Raw genomic sequence first — 12,813 nt, 5'->3', positions numbered from 1 at the left:
ACAATTCATTCTACCCTTTGTGTGGACATTCGAATTAAAAAAAAAAAAAAAATCACGCCATAAAAAGAGAACAAAAAAGAGCAATTCTCTTACAAAAAAAAAAAAAAAAAAAAAAAAAGAGAGAGACTAACCATTAATGAATACCACACAAAACGTTGTAGTGGGGACATGTGGGGTCCATGTGCAATATGACATCACTGGGGAAGACTTGAGTTTTGTGTCAATGAAAATTTATGATCAAGCTTTGAAGCACAAGGCATAAGCAATTAATGAAGGAATTTTTCTTGAAATTACTATGATGCCCTTGTTCGTCCTGTTGGTCCTCCAACTCTCATTTCTAATATAGAATATAGAATATAGACACTTATATTGAGATAGAGAGACTATATGTCAAATGAAGGAAATAAAAGGACAATTAGAGAGATAATTTGGGACATTAACTGGTGATAAGATAATAAACATTTAGATGTTATTCCATGTAAATTATTCGTATTCGAAATCATTTGAAGAAAGTGTAGTCTTCTTTGCCTAATATAGTATAATTATTAAGGAGATGAGATCATTATTTTTGTTTGTATAGATATATCATATGTTAATTTTCATAATAAAATAATCTAAGAATTACAAAAAAATAAATACTGAGACAATTTATTAATAGCTAAAAGTTGCTCATGGAAATCGAGTACAAACAATACATATTAAAGGAGTTTATGTTATATACATTGTTAGCGTAAAGAAATTTTATACTATCAAGTTGCATTTATCTATTGTAGTGTGAAATCGTCATATTTTAAGATTACAAATTTCACTTTTTTACGAAGACTCACTTATATAGATATCCTTATGTGATCTGATACTAAAAATTCTTTATTTATATTATATTACTTAAATTAAATTCTCACCTTAATTAGGCATAGAGATTGTAGTATCATAATACAGTATAAACAAAACTCATCACCTTTTAACTTATAAGGTTTGACAAATTCTACTTTTAAATATATGAAAGTTGCAATTTGAAATTGCTTCTAAATGACGTGGATGAATGAATACCTTTTACATATGATAATTTTTTTTTATAATTACAATAATTATTTTGTGCAATAATCAAATGTGCAAATAACAATTCATTCTTCCCTTTGTGTGGACACTCGAATTAAAAAAAAAAAAAAAATCACCCCATAAAAAGAGAACAAAAAAGAGCAATTCTCTTGCCAAAAAAAAAAAAAAAGAGACTAACCATTAATGAATACTACACAAAACGTTGTAGTGGGGACATACGAAGTCCATGTGCAATATGACATCACTGGGGAAGACTTTGAAGCACAAGGCATAAGCAATTAATGAAGGAATTTTTCTTGAAATTACTATGATACCCTTGTTCGTCCTCCAACTCCCATTTCTAGTATAGTAGAGATAAAATATCAAAATTTTTCAATTAAGTGAGTTCATTTGAATCCTCTTGACACGGGTCCACCCCTATTACTAGGCTTTAGCAATATTCTTCAATAATGTCTCAGTTACTTCTTCTAAATTTTACAAGTATGATATTTATAACATCCAGTAATCAACCCAGGATAAATGTGAAAAATCCGCTAGACTTACCAAACTCACAAACAATTTATGAAGTTTAAACCTTTATAAGTTCAAACTCTAAAAACGATTCACGGAGTTCAAACTCTAAAAACGATTCATGGAGTTCAAACTGTTAAATATTCATAGAGTTTTTCCATGTTTTAATTAAGATATTTTTGTTAAAATCTTATTTCTGCATTAAAAAAATGGATAAACACAACATAATTTTAAATGTCGGTCCAAATCATATCTATTTGCCACTTTCCCAAATTACAAAGCAAAATATTCTCGAATGCCAAGGAAATCTTTCATTCCTTTTCATTAGTGTTCTTCCCTCTTTTAATTTCTCACCATGATAATGTAAACAGTAGACTACAATTTTATGACAGAGAGGAAGATGATTTCCACAAGCCAAATTCTGCTAGAATTGTGAAAAGGGGTAAAGTATTGCTCTTTGTTAAGCACCAGAACAGCCAATTATGTGAGTTTCTCACCATATACCCAGTTTCCTGTTGGTCTTTAGCAGTATTCTTCAACAATAATGAAGTATGATTCCTTTTTGAGCTTTAGAGGCGAAGAACTAGCTAGAACCTTGGTTAATCATCTCTAGAATGCTTTATAATAAGGAGGAATTCATGCTTTTAAAGATTTTGAACCGGTGGAAAGTGGAAACGGGTAAATTATTTGGTGTTATGAATTTTTGAAAGCTATGGAAGAGTCTAGATTTGGTATTATGATTATTTTCCAAATTGTTGTGTATCCTCAAAATGATGCTTAGAGGAGCTTGCTCTTATCATAAAGTGACAAAATGAATTATGTGAATTCCATTCTTCTATTATGTGGATTTACCTGAAGTTGCATAGTGGTCAATGAAGTGGGTTGAGAATCATGACATCTCAGATACAATTCCTATCTGTCCAAGCATTGGTTAACAGACCATTTAGATGGACAGAGTTGCTCGCCGCATACCACTGTTATAAGAGAAAATTGATGTGAGTCCATCAAAATCCCCATTCGCTAAATCATTTTTGAAGCACGAGAAAAAGTACAAAGATGATTTGGAGAAGCTTCAGAGATGGACGAATGCGTTTGCGAAGTCAGGGAAAATATCAGGGCATCATTTACAAAATTCAAGTATGTGTTTTTTTTGTTTCCGGGTTTCTCGTTATCAAGAGGAAAAATGACCTAACGTTTAGCTATGATTCCGCACAATTATAATCTATACTCTTACCGAACAAGGAACAAAGATCTAGGTAAACAGAGACGCATATGGTAGTCAGTTTACTAATAATTATTATTTACATTTATGGACAGACCTTGAGTATGTGCTTGTTTGATGATGTTATTAGATTTAAAAATGTAAAAAATGTTATAATTCATAATAGTTGATTTAAACTACCTTGTGACACCGGTAAAAAAAGACTACCCCTGTGACATTATTATGTGTTTGTTTTAGACATTAGTCCATGACAACTCTTTGTTTTATTTTTTATTTAATTTACTCTTGAGATTCTTTTCACTGTAATGTGGGGACGAGGCAGATTGCATCAAGAAGCTAGTTGATGACATATTTCCTAAGTCGCTTCAAGTTATTTCACCTTTCCTGGAAAGCTTAGTGGGTACGAAATCTCAGTTTGAGAAAGTAACCTCATTATGAGATATGGAATCAACTGATGTTCGATCTATTTAATCGTGGAGAGACATAATTAATCGTCTGAAGAGAATCCCTCACAATGATATTCTAGGAAAGCTTAGGCTTAGTTTTGATGGACTGGACAAAGATGAGAAGGAAATATTTCTAGATATTGCATTTCTAGATATTACAGGCTTGACTAGATATAATTTTAAATTTTATGTGGAACTAGTAACTGAGAGTCGTGGTTTTCAACTGATAGGAATAGATTACCTTATCGAAAAATCTCTGTTATCCATCGACATACATAATAGTATTGTGATGCATAATATGATAAGAGAAATGGGTGAAATGGTCATACGGGAAGAGTACGGTAACAACAGAATATGGCTTCCCAAGGAGGTTCCTGACCTTTTAAAAGGAAAGTTGGTCAGCAATATTTAACGTAAATATAATTTCATAAGCTCTTAGTTCTGTTAATTTTTTTTGTTTCATTTTTTTTTCCTTAGCAATTAAATGTATCTTTCATTCTTTACAGATAACAGAAAAGGTGGAAAGCCTATGTATCCCAAAAGGTTACAATTTTGAAGATGATCCTGTCAATTATAGCAATATTTTCAAGAGGATGCAAAGCTTACAAGTACTCATAATTGGTGATGGAACTTTTAGCTCGGAGTGCGCTATCACCTATCTTCCTTCCAGCTTGCTGTTTATTGAGTGGCAGGGGTATCCTTCAATTTCATTGCCAGAGAGCTTTGAACCATCAGAGCTCGTTGTGCTTCATTTAGAAAGAAGTCGGCTTGTCGAACTTTGGCCAATATCAAAGGTATACTTGCTCTCTCTCTCTCTCTCTCTCTCTCTCTCTCTCTCTCTCTCTCTCTCTCTAATACAGCAAAATTCCAGCTGTGTTGTTTGCTAAGTTTAATGCAGATGAATTAATCACTCCACGATTGAAATGCTACATAAAGGAAGTGCTTTGATATACACAATTAACATAAATATTTTTATTTTAGTAATCACTCACTTGAAAAGTGAAAACTTAAAACTTGCAAACCCCATCTTCGGACTTCATCCAAATCAAACATATCATCTCTCCCTCTCTCCAGCAGCTTATACTTCTTCTTTTCCCAATTAAATCTTCGAATTATTTAGGTGGAATGGAACTAGAACTACAAGTTTTTGCACGGTGTGTCCCTCTTTGTGGCTGGTCTTTAAATATTGTCTCTGTTTTTGACTTTGTTACGAAAGTAGGCTCCGTTTGTTTATTATGCAAGGCAATTGACATTTTTGCCCTTCTATACAAGCCCAGTCCTCAGTCCCTGTGCTTTTCATGATAACGTGATATAAAGTTATGTCTCTTTTCTGCTGTACTGTTGATTGTATCCTTGCTCAATTTACTTAGTACATATCGAAACTAGCTACAAAGTTTGAGCATTTATCTAGTTGTGTTTTGGGAGGAACAATAGTTGACACATGTTGCTGCTATCCCTGTCTTCAAATCAGAAACTGGAAAATGAAAAAATCGTTAGAACAGAAAATAGATGAAACAGATATTTCAGTTTCTTGTGTGTCCGTAAGGAATTATAACCCCCTCACAGTTGCCCAAGGTTATCGGATCATTTCCTTAGAACGAAAAAACATTTCTGTAATTACAGAACTCCAGCGAACTCAACAAACGGAGCAAATCACACTACTCTACGATATTTTTGTTTTGAAAACAAATGCAAGAACAGTTTTTGAGGGGAGAACTTTCAGATTTTCGGTGTCTTAATCTGAGGCAAGACCTCTGAATTTATAGACAAAGAAAGGGTGAGATAGAGAGTTGCAATCCAAAAGGTGCCTTTTATGAACACAGAAGAAATAAATAATAAAAGCGTTCTCTCCCATATCTCTTGTCTGTATATATCTTGTTTTATATTATTCCATTTGCTCTCAATTTACAACAATTACGATATTAAAGAGGTTTTATTTTCATTATTATTTTGAATGAGAAGAAATATATATTTAGATGTTAAGACAATTATGTATCTCAAATACAAAGCTGAAAAGTCTTTTCCACATTAGCTACAGCTTACATACTTTTATGATCATTCTGAAAACTTTTCCATCAATTCTGTAACAACATTCTCTTTTTTTTTTTTTTTGGTTCCACAAAATAGAATCAGATAAATATTTCTATTAGGAGTACTACTTAGCTAACCGGTATTTCATAGAAACATTATGTTTTATATTTTGTTTTTTATGGAAACAGAAATTGAGCAACTTGAAGTATTTGGATCTAGGCGAGAGCCTTGGGTTAACAAAAACCCCTAATTTTGGTGATATGCCAAACTTGGAGACACTAAATTTAAATGGGTGTGAGAATTTGGAAGAGGTCCATCCCTCTCTTGGACATTGCAGAATGCTTACTGATTTGAATTTGCATGGTTGTCACAAACTTAAGAAGCTTCCGAAATTTGTTGCCATGGAATCTCTTGAGTTTCTCTCCCTTTATAAATGCACAAGTTTAGAAGAATTTCCAGAAATCTTTGGAGATATGCGGCGTTTATCAATTCTATAGGTAGAATCCCTCTGGATAAGAAGCTTACCCCCGTCTCTCAGCGGCCATAGATGTTTGCAATTGAAAGATTGTGAAGTTCTTGAAAGTGTTCCAGATACTATTCGGAATCTTGAAAATCTCTCGATTGAAAGTTGCAATAAACCTGCAATGCTTCCAAACAGCCTCTTTGAATCACAGCAATTGGTATGGCTTCATATATGCCGATGTTCTGAATTGGTAGAGCTCCCCATATCTCTTGGAGTTCAAAAAAAGATTGCTCGGTTAATCTTAAAAGAATGTGAGAACTTAAAGAAGCTTCCAAGCTCTATTCAGATGGAATCCCTTGAAGAACTCATGATATCTAACTGCCGAAAGTTAGATACATTTCCAGAAATCAATGGAGATATGCATAGCTTAACAAGACTGACCATAACTTCTATGGGGATAAGAGAATTGCCTTCATCCATTAGGAATCTGAGGGGCCTCAAATCTCTCGCTCTGAAAGGTTGTAGAGATCTTGTAAGTCTACCAGACAACCTCTGTAATTTGAAGAATCTTACATATCTTACCCTCTGGGGCTGCAAAAAGCTAGAGAAGCTTCCAGAAAACATTGGTGATCTGCAACAGTTAAAGTTACTTGACGCAAGTGTTACTGCAATCTCCCAACCACCTCTCTTCATCACCAAGCTTGGAGAAATGCGGGGATTAAGATTCTCACATGTTTTACAACATGTGCAGCATTCCTCAAGTTTTGTTTTCCCTTAACTATCAGCTTTATCCTCCTTTGAGATCTCTTGATCTTGCTAATCTCGATATTTTGGGTGGACTTGCCGAGGATTTAGGATCTTTGACTTCTTTGGAACGTTTGGATGTTAGTCGAAGCAATATTTCTTGTTTACCAAAAGCATCAAAGAACTCTTACACCTTGTTGAGCTGCACATACATTTCTGTCAGAATCTTAATGAACTCCCAGGAGAGCTACCCCAAATTTAGAGGAGCTATATGCAGATTATCATTTGGCCTTGAAGAGCATCAAAAATCCAGTAATTAAGTGTCTTAAGTTGCGTTTGCGCTCAATATCATGGTGTGGTCATCAAAAACCCAAATACGGCATTGTCTCCACTTGCCAAGTTAATGTGTTGAAGTTGCTACAACATTTAACTAGGACATGCATCCAGGTTCTTATCTCTCCCTCACATATATGAAATGTTTAATATTCTTGTCAAGTTGATTTCTATTAAAAATGATTTCTGCTGCAGTGTGACTTCCACCAAAGGGATTCTTTTCTCATTGTTTTCCCCAAAGCCACAATTCCAGAGTTGTTCAATTATCAGTTTATAAATCAAGAAACGATCTCAATTAATCTGAACCCGTCTTGGTATACCGATAAATTCATGGGTTTTTCAATATTCTTCAGTCCTGATATTGGGTATTTGATCTTAGTAGTTACAATGGTATACAAATCTGACCGTGAAAGAAAACGTTCCACGAAGTATGACTGCCGTGTATTTTCGTCTCAGTTTTCTTCTGTCGATATGTGTTTCTTCTACATACCATTTGAAACATTGTGGCATGCTTCTGACAATAAAGAAGGGAAGAACCCAAATGATTATTGTCTTTTTGAGGTATCTACAAAGTACAACAAGGAACTATGTTGGGGAATTAGCCTGGAGTATGAGAATGAAGATACTGCAGTGACGACTGAAATTGGCTTCTCTATGGTACTTGAGCAACCAGAGCCATCACTCGCTTCTAGTTCGCGGGTGTCTGCTGAGCATGACATTGCCACAGATAGGGGACTATAATTGGAGTATGAGAATAAAGCTCCAGAATAAAGTAGCAGTGGCAACTCAAAATGAACATGAATCTCAGAATGTTGAGCTGATTAGAGTTTGTGATAGCCCATCAAGGAAAATGGGCAATGCTTTGAGAAAGAGAAAGAGAAATAGAAACAAAAAGATAAACAGAGCAGGGACAAATGAGACTAGCTGCTCTTGCACCAACAAGCACGCATGATTTTGATTAGATCATGAGAAACCTCTTCCTTTGCTGGAAAAAATGGGTCACTGAAAGGAGAATATCGAGATTAGCCTTGAAAACATCTCGAGACCTATTGCGCACATATGTATTATACCCTTAATTTCATGTTTCTTGGCTGTAGGAAGCATCTATCCAATCAGTTATTCAAAACAAAGAAGACATATTGATCAAAGCCAAGTGCGAGGAGCTATGTAAGTAGGCACTTGTTTCCTTGAGACAAGAGTGGAAGGGAATCCTCTTGCCATTAAAAGTTTGGTTACTCCATTATTTTCATTTTCTTTTTACCATTTTTTCTAGAAAGGTGCCTGATATTGCTATGATCGTTCTTCATTTTTTTGGTTGCTTTGGGCCTCTTCAATGTCTCTTTCAAGTATAGCTAAACACAACTTACGTGGTCAAGTATAGCTAAACATAACTTACCTGGTGATATCATTCTCAGGTAACAAGGCAATTCTACTTGTTTTAATTTTCCCCCTTGGATTTTGTAGTAGTATCAAGTATGGACGGTGGAATTGTTTTAAGATGATAGCCTATGCTATTATAGACAAATACATGGTTTTATCTTTAGATTCGTGCTATGTTTCTCGAGTATACTTGATCACATGAAATAATTTTATGATGCTGCAGATGGGGAATCCATTTATGGCCTAGGTACCATTGCTTGTCCTACTGCAAAGGTATCTTTAAGCAAGTTCCCGCATCAGAATTTCCAAAGTCAATAAAATTTATTCATAATAATTTGCTGAACATGACATTGCAACAGACAGGGACTACATTCGGGCTACGAGAATGAAGAGGTGGATCAAGCCGCAATGGTTTTGTTTTGTTTTGTCCTCCTTGACTGAATTTGATATTCGTAACTGCAATATATTGGGTGGACTTGCTGAGGATCTCGAATCTTTGCAATCGTTGCTATGCAGACTGTCATTTAACCAAGCAGAAGTCTCCAGATTTTTTGCATTCTCGGTGGACAACTGAAACATCAGTCCTCTGGAAATAAGAATTAAAATTGCATGTATGAATAACTGCATTGACTTCAGTTCTTCAATGGTGCCATTGTCTACTTCCACTGTGAGCTACCTTTGTAATTATATACATTTGGTGGCCGAAGTTTTTGACTGTCTTTGTTCCATGTTGGATGTAGTTCTAGTGGAACAGAACTATAGGTTTCCTTCAATTTTAGTACATCAGGGTTTCAATACAAATGTGGACATTTTGATTGACATCTGAGTTTCAAGTAAAAATTTCATGGCTTTGTTGACACATGGGTTTCATTTATGTTTTTGAATTACCTCAGCATCTTCTTTATAAAAGGTATGTCAGAGTTGGATTTTTGATCTATTTGGGGATTAGATTAATGCACGTCTCATAAATTTCCTAGGGGAGCTTCAATATATTTAGTTCTCCCTCTCACCTTTTAGCCTTCTGGGCTTCTGGAGAAAAAAACAAAAGAAGAGAGTGAATGTTTTAGATGATAAAAGCAATGGTCTGAGGTGGGCTCTTTGAAATAAGCGGTAATTTTTGCGAGTCATGTTCGTAATAAATACCGTGTGAAGTGCGTGATTGCTTAGATATCTAATGCCTTAATTATCTTATACTAGTAGATATATCCAAACAAGGGAAGGTAAATTAAAGAAACAAATTATAGGTATTTTTTTTCAAACTCTTTGCATTTCCTTTCCACATTTGGGTATGAAATGAACAGTTTTGCTGAAATTATTAGTGGTGCATGTATGACAAGAGGCTATATCAGTTATTCGTTTTTTTAAGTTACATCAAAGGAGGGAAGGAGAAAAGATAAAGGAAAAGCTATGACTCAGGCAAACCCAAGATTTAAATTTATGGGTCCAAGTAGCTATTGAATTTATTGATAGTTTTGGGGTACAGGGTTAGAAATTCAATGGATATATATTTAGTAAATTTCTTACCACCCATATCAATAGAAGTTTTAAGCCCAAACTATTAAATTCGGCTGAACCTATAACTTTTAGTGTGTATCTGCCTTAGGCTACCACTAATTGGTTTGAATCATCCCCCTCAACTGAATAAAATAGAGAGTTGATCAAATGAGTTAGCTCTCAACCCATTGTAAATTTGTTTGAAAGTGTAAAAATGAAGGGAAAAAGATTCTTTTTCTTTTAAATTAGGCCTGTTAGTTTTCTTCCTAGACTGGATCAAGGAATACTCCAGTTTTCACTTTGAACAAAACAAAACAAACTTGTTGCTATACTATTTTAAAAATTTGTGTTATATAGAATGACAATAACATTCGATACCATGCTTTTACATTTTTTGATACGTTGTTTTAATCTACTTTCTTCTTGAAATTGCAATTGTCTTGTTTTAATCTACTTTCTTCTTGAAATTGCAATTGTCTCATAAGTTGTACTAATTCCACACATAAACATGCACTCGTAAATTGCATAGTGTGGATTGGACCCAGTCAAATAGAGGTAGCCTTGCCTTGATCTCGAAAGGCAAAATTGACTTGAGCACTGTTTGGTGAAGATCGAGGATTATTTTTCACGTTTTTCTAAAAGAAACTAGACGGCGTATGCCCGTGCTGCCCAACATTTTAAATTATAGTATATTTATATATATGTAGTTGTATTAGGATAGTGATAATATATATATTTATTATTTTTTATCAAATTTTGATTTGGATAATTCTAATTCAAATTATTAAATTAATTTTACATGTTTAAAACGAAATAAAGTAGAAATTTGATTTTCTATTTAACTGAAGAAATACTATTTTTTTTATTTTTGGTAAATATTTTTGGTTTAGCTCATTTTACTTTTCATATTGTCTTTTGCATGGTTTTTTAAGCAAACGTCAATTAAAATAAATTCTATCTTATTTTAAAATATAACTATTTTAAGTATATTTATTTTAGTAAACATAACAAATAAATGACATGGCGAAATAACAAATACAACAGTTCAATATTTAGATTAGATCTCAGGCTAATATAAAAAAAAAAGTATGATTTGGCTACTTAACCTTTTGAAGAAAAAAATAATATATGGGTCCATAGTTTTTGTTGACAATAATTTCATTTGCTCCTACTAACGGGGCCGATACGTACGTAAAGAATGTCCATCATTATTGACTTAATGGGGTACTTTGAAAATTAAACGAATACTGTTTGATTTTTTAATATGGGATGTACTTTTTTTTTTTTTTTTTTACATTATTACTTTACACTGTTTTTATGCGCGTGCACGCGACACACACACACACACACATATATATATGTTCAAAACACAATTAATATATATACATTAATACTTTTTAAATGAGAAGGCTTCTTTAAAAGGAAACTATTTTCCTCTCTTTGAGATAAAACAATAGAATATTTAAGATCACTTGATACTTTCGCCTTTTAATTCGATTAATATAAAGGTGTAAAATACTTATTATTTTTTTTCAAATTTTGATTTGGATGATTCTGATTCAAATTATTAAATTAATTTTACATGTTTAAAATGAAACAACGTATAAATTTGATTTTCTATTTAAACGAAGAACTACTACTTTTTTAATTTTTGGTAAATATTCTCCATTTAAATTTCATTTTACTTGTCATGTTGTATTTTACATGGTTTTTTAGGGTAACGTCAATTGGAATTATAATTTTACTAATTTACCTTATTCATTATTTGATCTCCATTTGATATTATTTTTTTCTTTTACGACATTAACCTCTTTTCACATTTATTAGAGTAAGAATAAAAATGAAAAAGTAATTAAATTCTATCTTATTTTAAAATATAAATATTTTAAGTATATTTATTTTAGTAAACATAACAAATAAATGACATGGTGAATAAAGAAATACAACAGCTCAATATCTAGATTAGATTTTTGCGCTAATATAAAAAAATAAAGAAAATTGTATGGTTTGGCTACTTAACCTTTTGAAGAAAAGCAATAACATGGGATCCATATTTTTTGCTGTACAATAATTTCATTTGCTTCCACTAATGGGTTGATACGCATGTGACAATAAATCCATCATTATTCACTTAATGAGATACTTTGGAAATTATATGAATATTGTTTGATTTTTTAATATGGGATGCACTTTTTTTTTATTGTTTTTTTAATATGGATCCACTTTTTTTTTTTTTTTTTTTTAAATTGCTTGGTGTTTATGGGATGCACTTTTTTTTTTTGACATTATTTATTTTTTTAATATGGGATCCACTTTTTTTTTTTTTTTATAAAAAAATTGCTTGGTGTTTAGTATGGGGCCCACCTTTTTTTTTTTTTTTTTTTTTTTTTTTTTTTTATTTTAATTTTTGGGGTGGACGGACGGCAATCCACCCGTGCTTCTATATAGTTAGAATATAATAACTTATCGATGTCACATCATTTGCCATTTTCTTGAAGGAATTCCACATCAGAGTGCCACATCTTTGTTGAAGTATATAAATTAAAGTGACTGTAATTATGTTGGATGCAAAATTAGTAGTGAACCACGTTAGTAAAACAACTGATATCTAAAATTTAATGGTTCTAGATTATCTAAGTAGTTAGAAGTGGTGCACCAGCACCTATATTCTCTTTGTTGAGTCACAGTTGTTATTGCTTAACTTTTGATTTGGTTGCGCTTTTCTGTTGTAATTACCTACGTGTGGCACATTATATTAGAGCATTATATAAGCACATTATGTTAGAGCTTTTGCGATTTGCTGTTATCATGTCCACCTTTCTCGAGATGTCATATTGTTGAATCGAATGATACTTCAAAAAAGAGCAAATATTCGCGTTAGATATTTCGTCGAAAAATGGATTACAGTCTACTCGATTACGCCGGTGGAATAGATTGCGAAAAATGGATGACCTTCATTCGCTGATTCAATAAAAACTTATCCAAAAATCATTTTTTTTCCCAAATCAATCAACTGACCAAATTTTATGTTAGAGAATCACGTAGGTAATTACAACACAAAAGCCAAATCAAAAGCTAAGCACATTATATGAGAGCTTTTGCGATTTGCTCTTATCATGTCCACTTTTCTC

General features: G+C 32.9%; 2 protein-coding genes and 1 long non-coding RNA gene across 3 annotated transcripts; all 3 read left to right on the top strand.

Moving 5' to 3' along the window:
- Positions 1 to 3,270: 3,270 nt before the first annotated feature.
- Positions 3,271 to 7,712, top strand: LOC132039723 (disease resistance protein Roq1-like). The gene is made up of 4 exons (XM_059430239.1): positions 3,271 to 3,634; positions 3,744 to 4,031; positions 5,457 to 6,922; positions 7,004 to 7,712. The coding sequence occupies exons 1-3, from the start codon at positions 3,527 to 3,529 to the stop codon at positions 5,763 to 5,765; spliced, it is 705 nt and encodes a 234-aa protein (XP_059286222.1). The 5' UTR covers positions 3,271 to 3,526; the 3' UTR covers positions 5,766 to 6,922; positions 7,004 to 7,712.
- LOC132039283 (TMV resistance protein N-like) lies at positions 5,913 to 7,549 on the top strand. The gene is made up of 4 exons (XM_059429800.1): positions 5,913 to 6,464; positions 6,517 to 6,671; positions 6,718 to 6,922; positions 7,004 to 7,549. The coding sequence occupies exons 1-4, from the start codon at positions 5,913 to 5,915 to the stop codon at positions 7,547 to 7,549; spliced, it is 1,458 nt and encodes a 485-aa protein (XP_059285783.1).
- Positions 7,713 to 8,053: 341 nt separating the features above from the next.
- On the top strand, positions 8,054 to 8,455 carry LOC132040777 (uncharacterized). Its single transcript, XR_009410772.1, has 3 exons — positions 8,054 to 8,154; positions 8,185 to 8,223; positions 8,412 to 8,455. It is a non-coding gene; the product is annotated as an uncharacterized LOC132040777 (long non-coding RNA).
- The last annotated feature ends 4,358 nt before the right edge of the window (positions 8,456 to 12,813 follow it).

This window comes from Lycium ferocissimum, chromosome 12, assembly GCF_029784015.1.
Source record: "Lycium ferocissimum isolate CSIRO_LF1 chromosome 12, AGI_CSIRO_Lferr_CH_V1, whole genome shotgun sequence".
NCBI classification, from domain to species: Eukaryota; Viridiplantae; Streptophyta; class Magnoliopsida; order Solanales; family Solanaceae; genus Lycium; species Lycium ferocissimum.
Note: the sequence above shows the minus strand (reverse complement) of the source record. Positions and strands in the feature narration are given on the sequence as shown.

Bases quoted from the DNA above. Each gene is read 5' to 3' on its own strand.
- LOC132039723 (XM_059430239.1), top strand. From the start codon at position 3,527: ATGCATAATATGATAAGAGAAATGGGTGAAATGGTCATACGGGAAGAG. The intron at 3,635-3,743 runs GTCAGCAATATT...CATTCTTTACAG, and splicing joins ACCTTTTAAAAGGAAAGTTG to ATAACAGAAAAGGTGGAAAG. The intron at 4,032-5,456 runs GTATACTTGCTC...TTATGGAAACAG, and splicing joins AACTTTGGCCAATATCAAAG to AAATTGAGCAACTTGAAGTA.
- LOC132039283 (XM_059429800.1), top strand. From the start codon at position 5,913: ATGCTTCCAAACAGCCTCTTTGAATCACAGCAATTGGTATGGCTTCAT. The intron at 6,465-6,516 runs GTTTTACAACAT...CTTAACTATCAG, and splicing joins GGGGATTAAGATTCTCACAT to CTTTATCCTCCTTTGAGATC. The intron at 6,923-7,003 runs GTTCTTATCTCT...TTTCTGCTGCAG, and splicing joins TAACTAGGACATGCATCCAG to TGTGACTTCCACCAAAGGGA.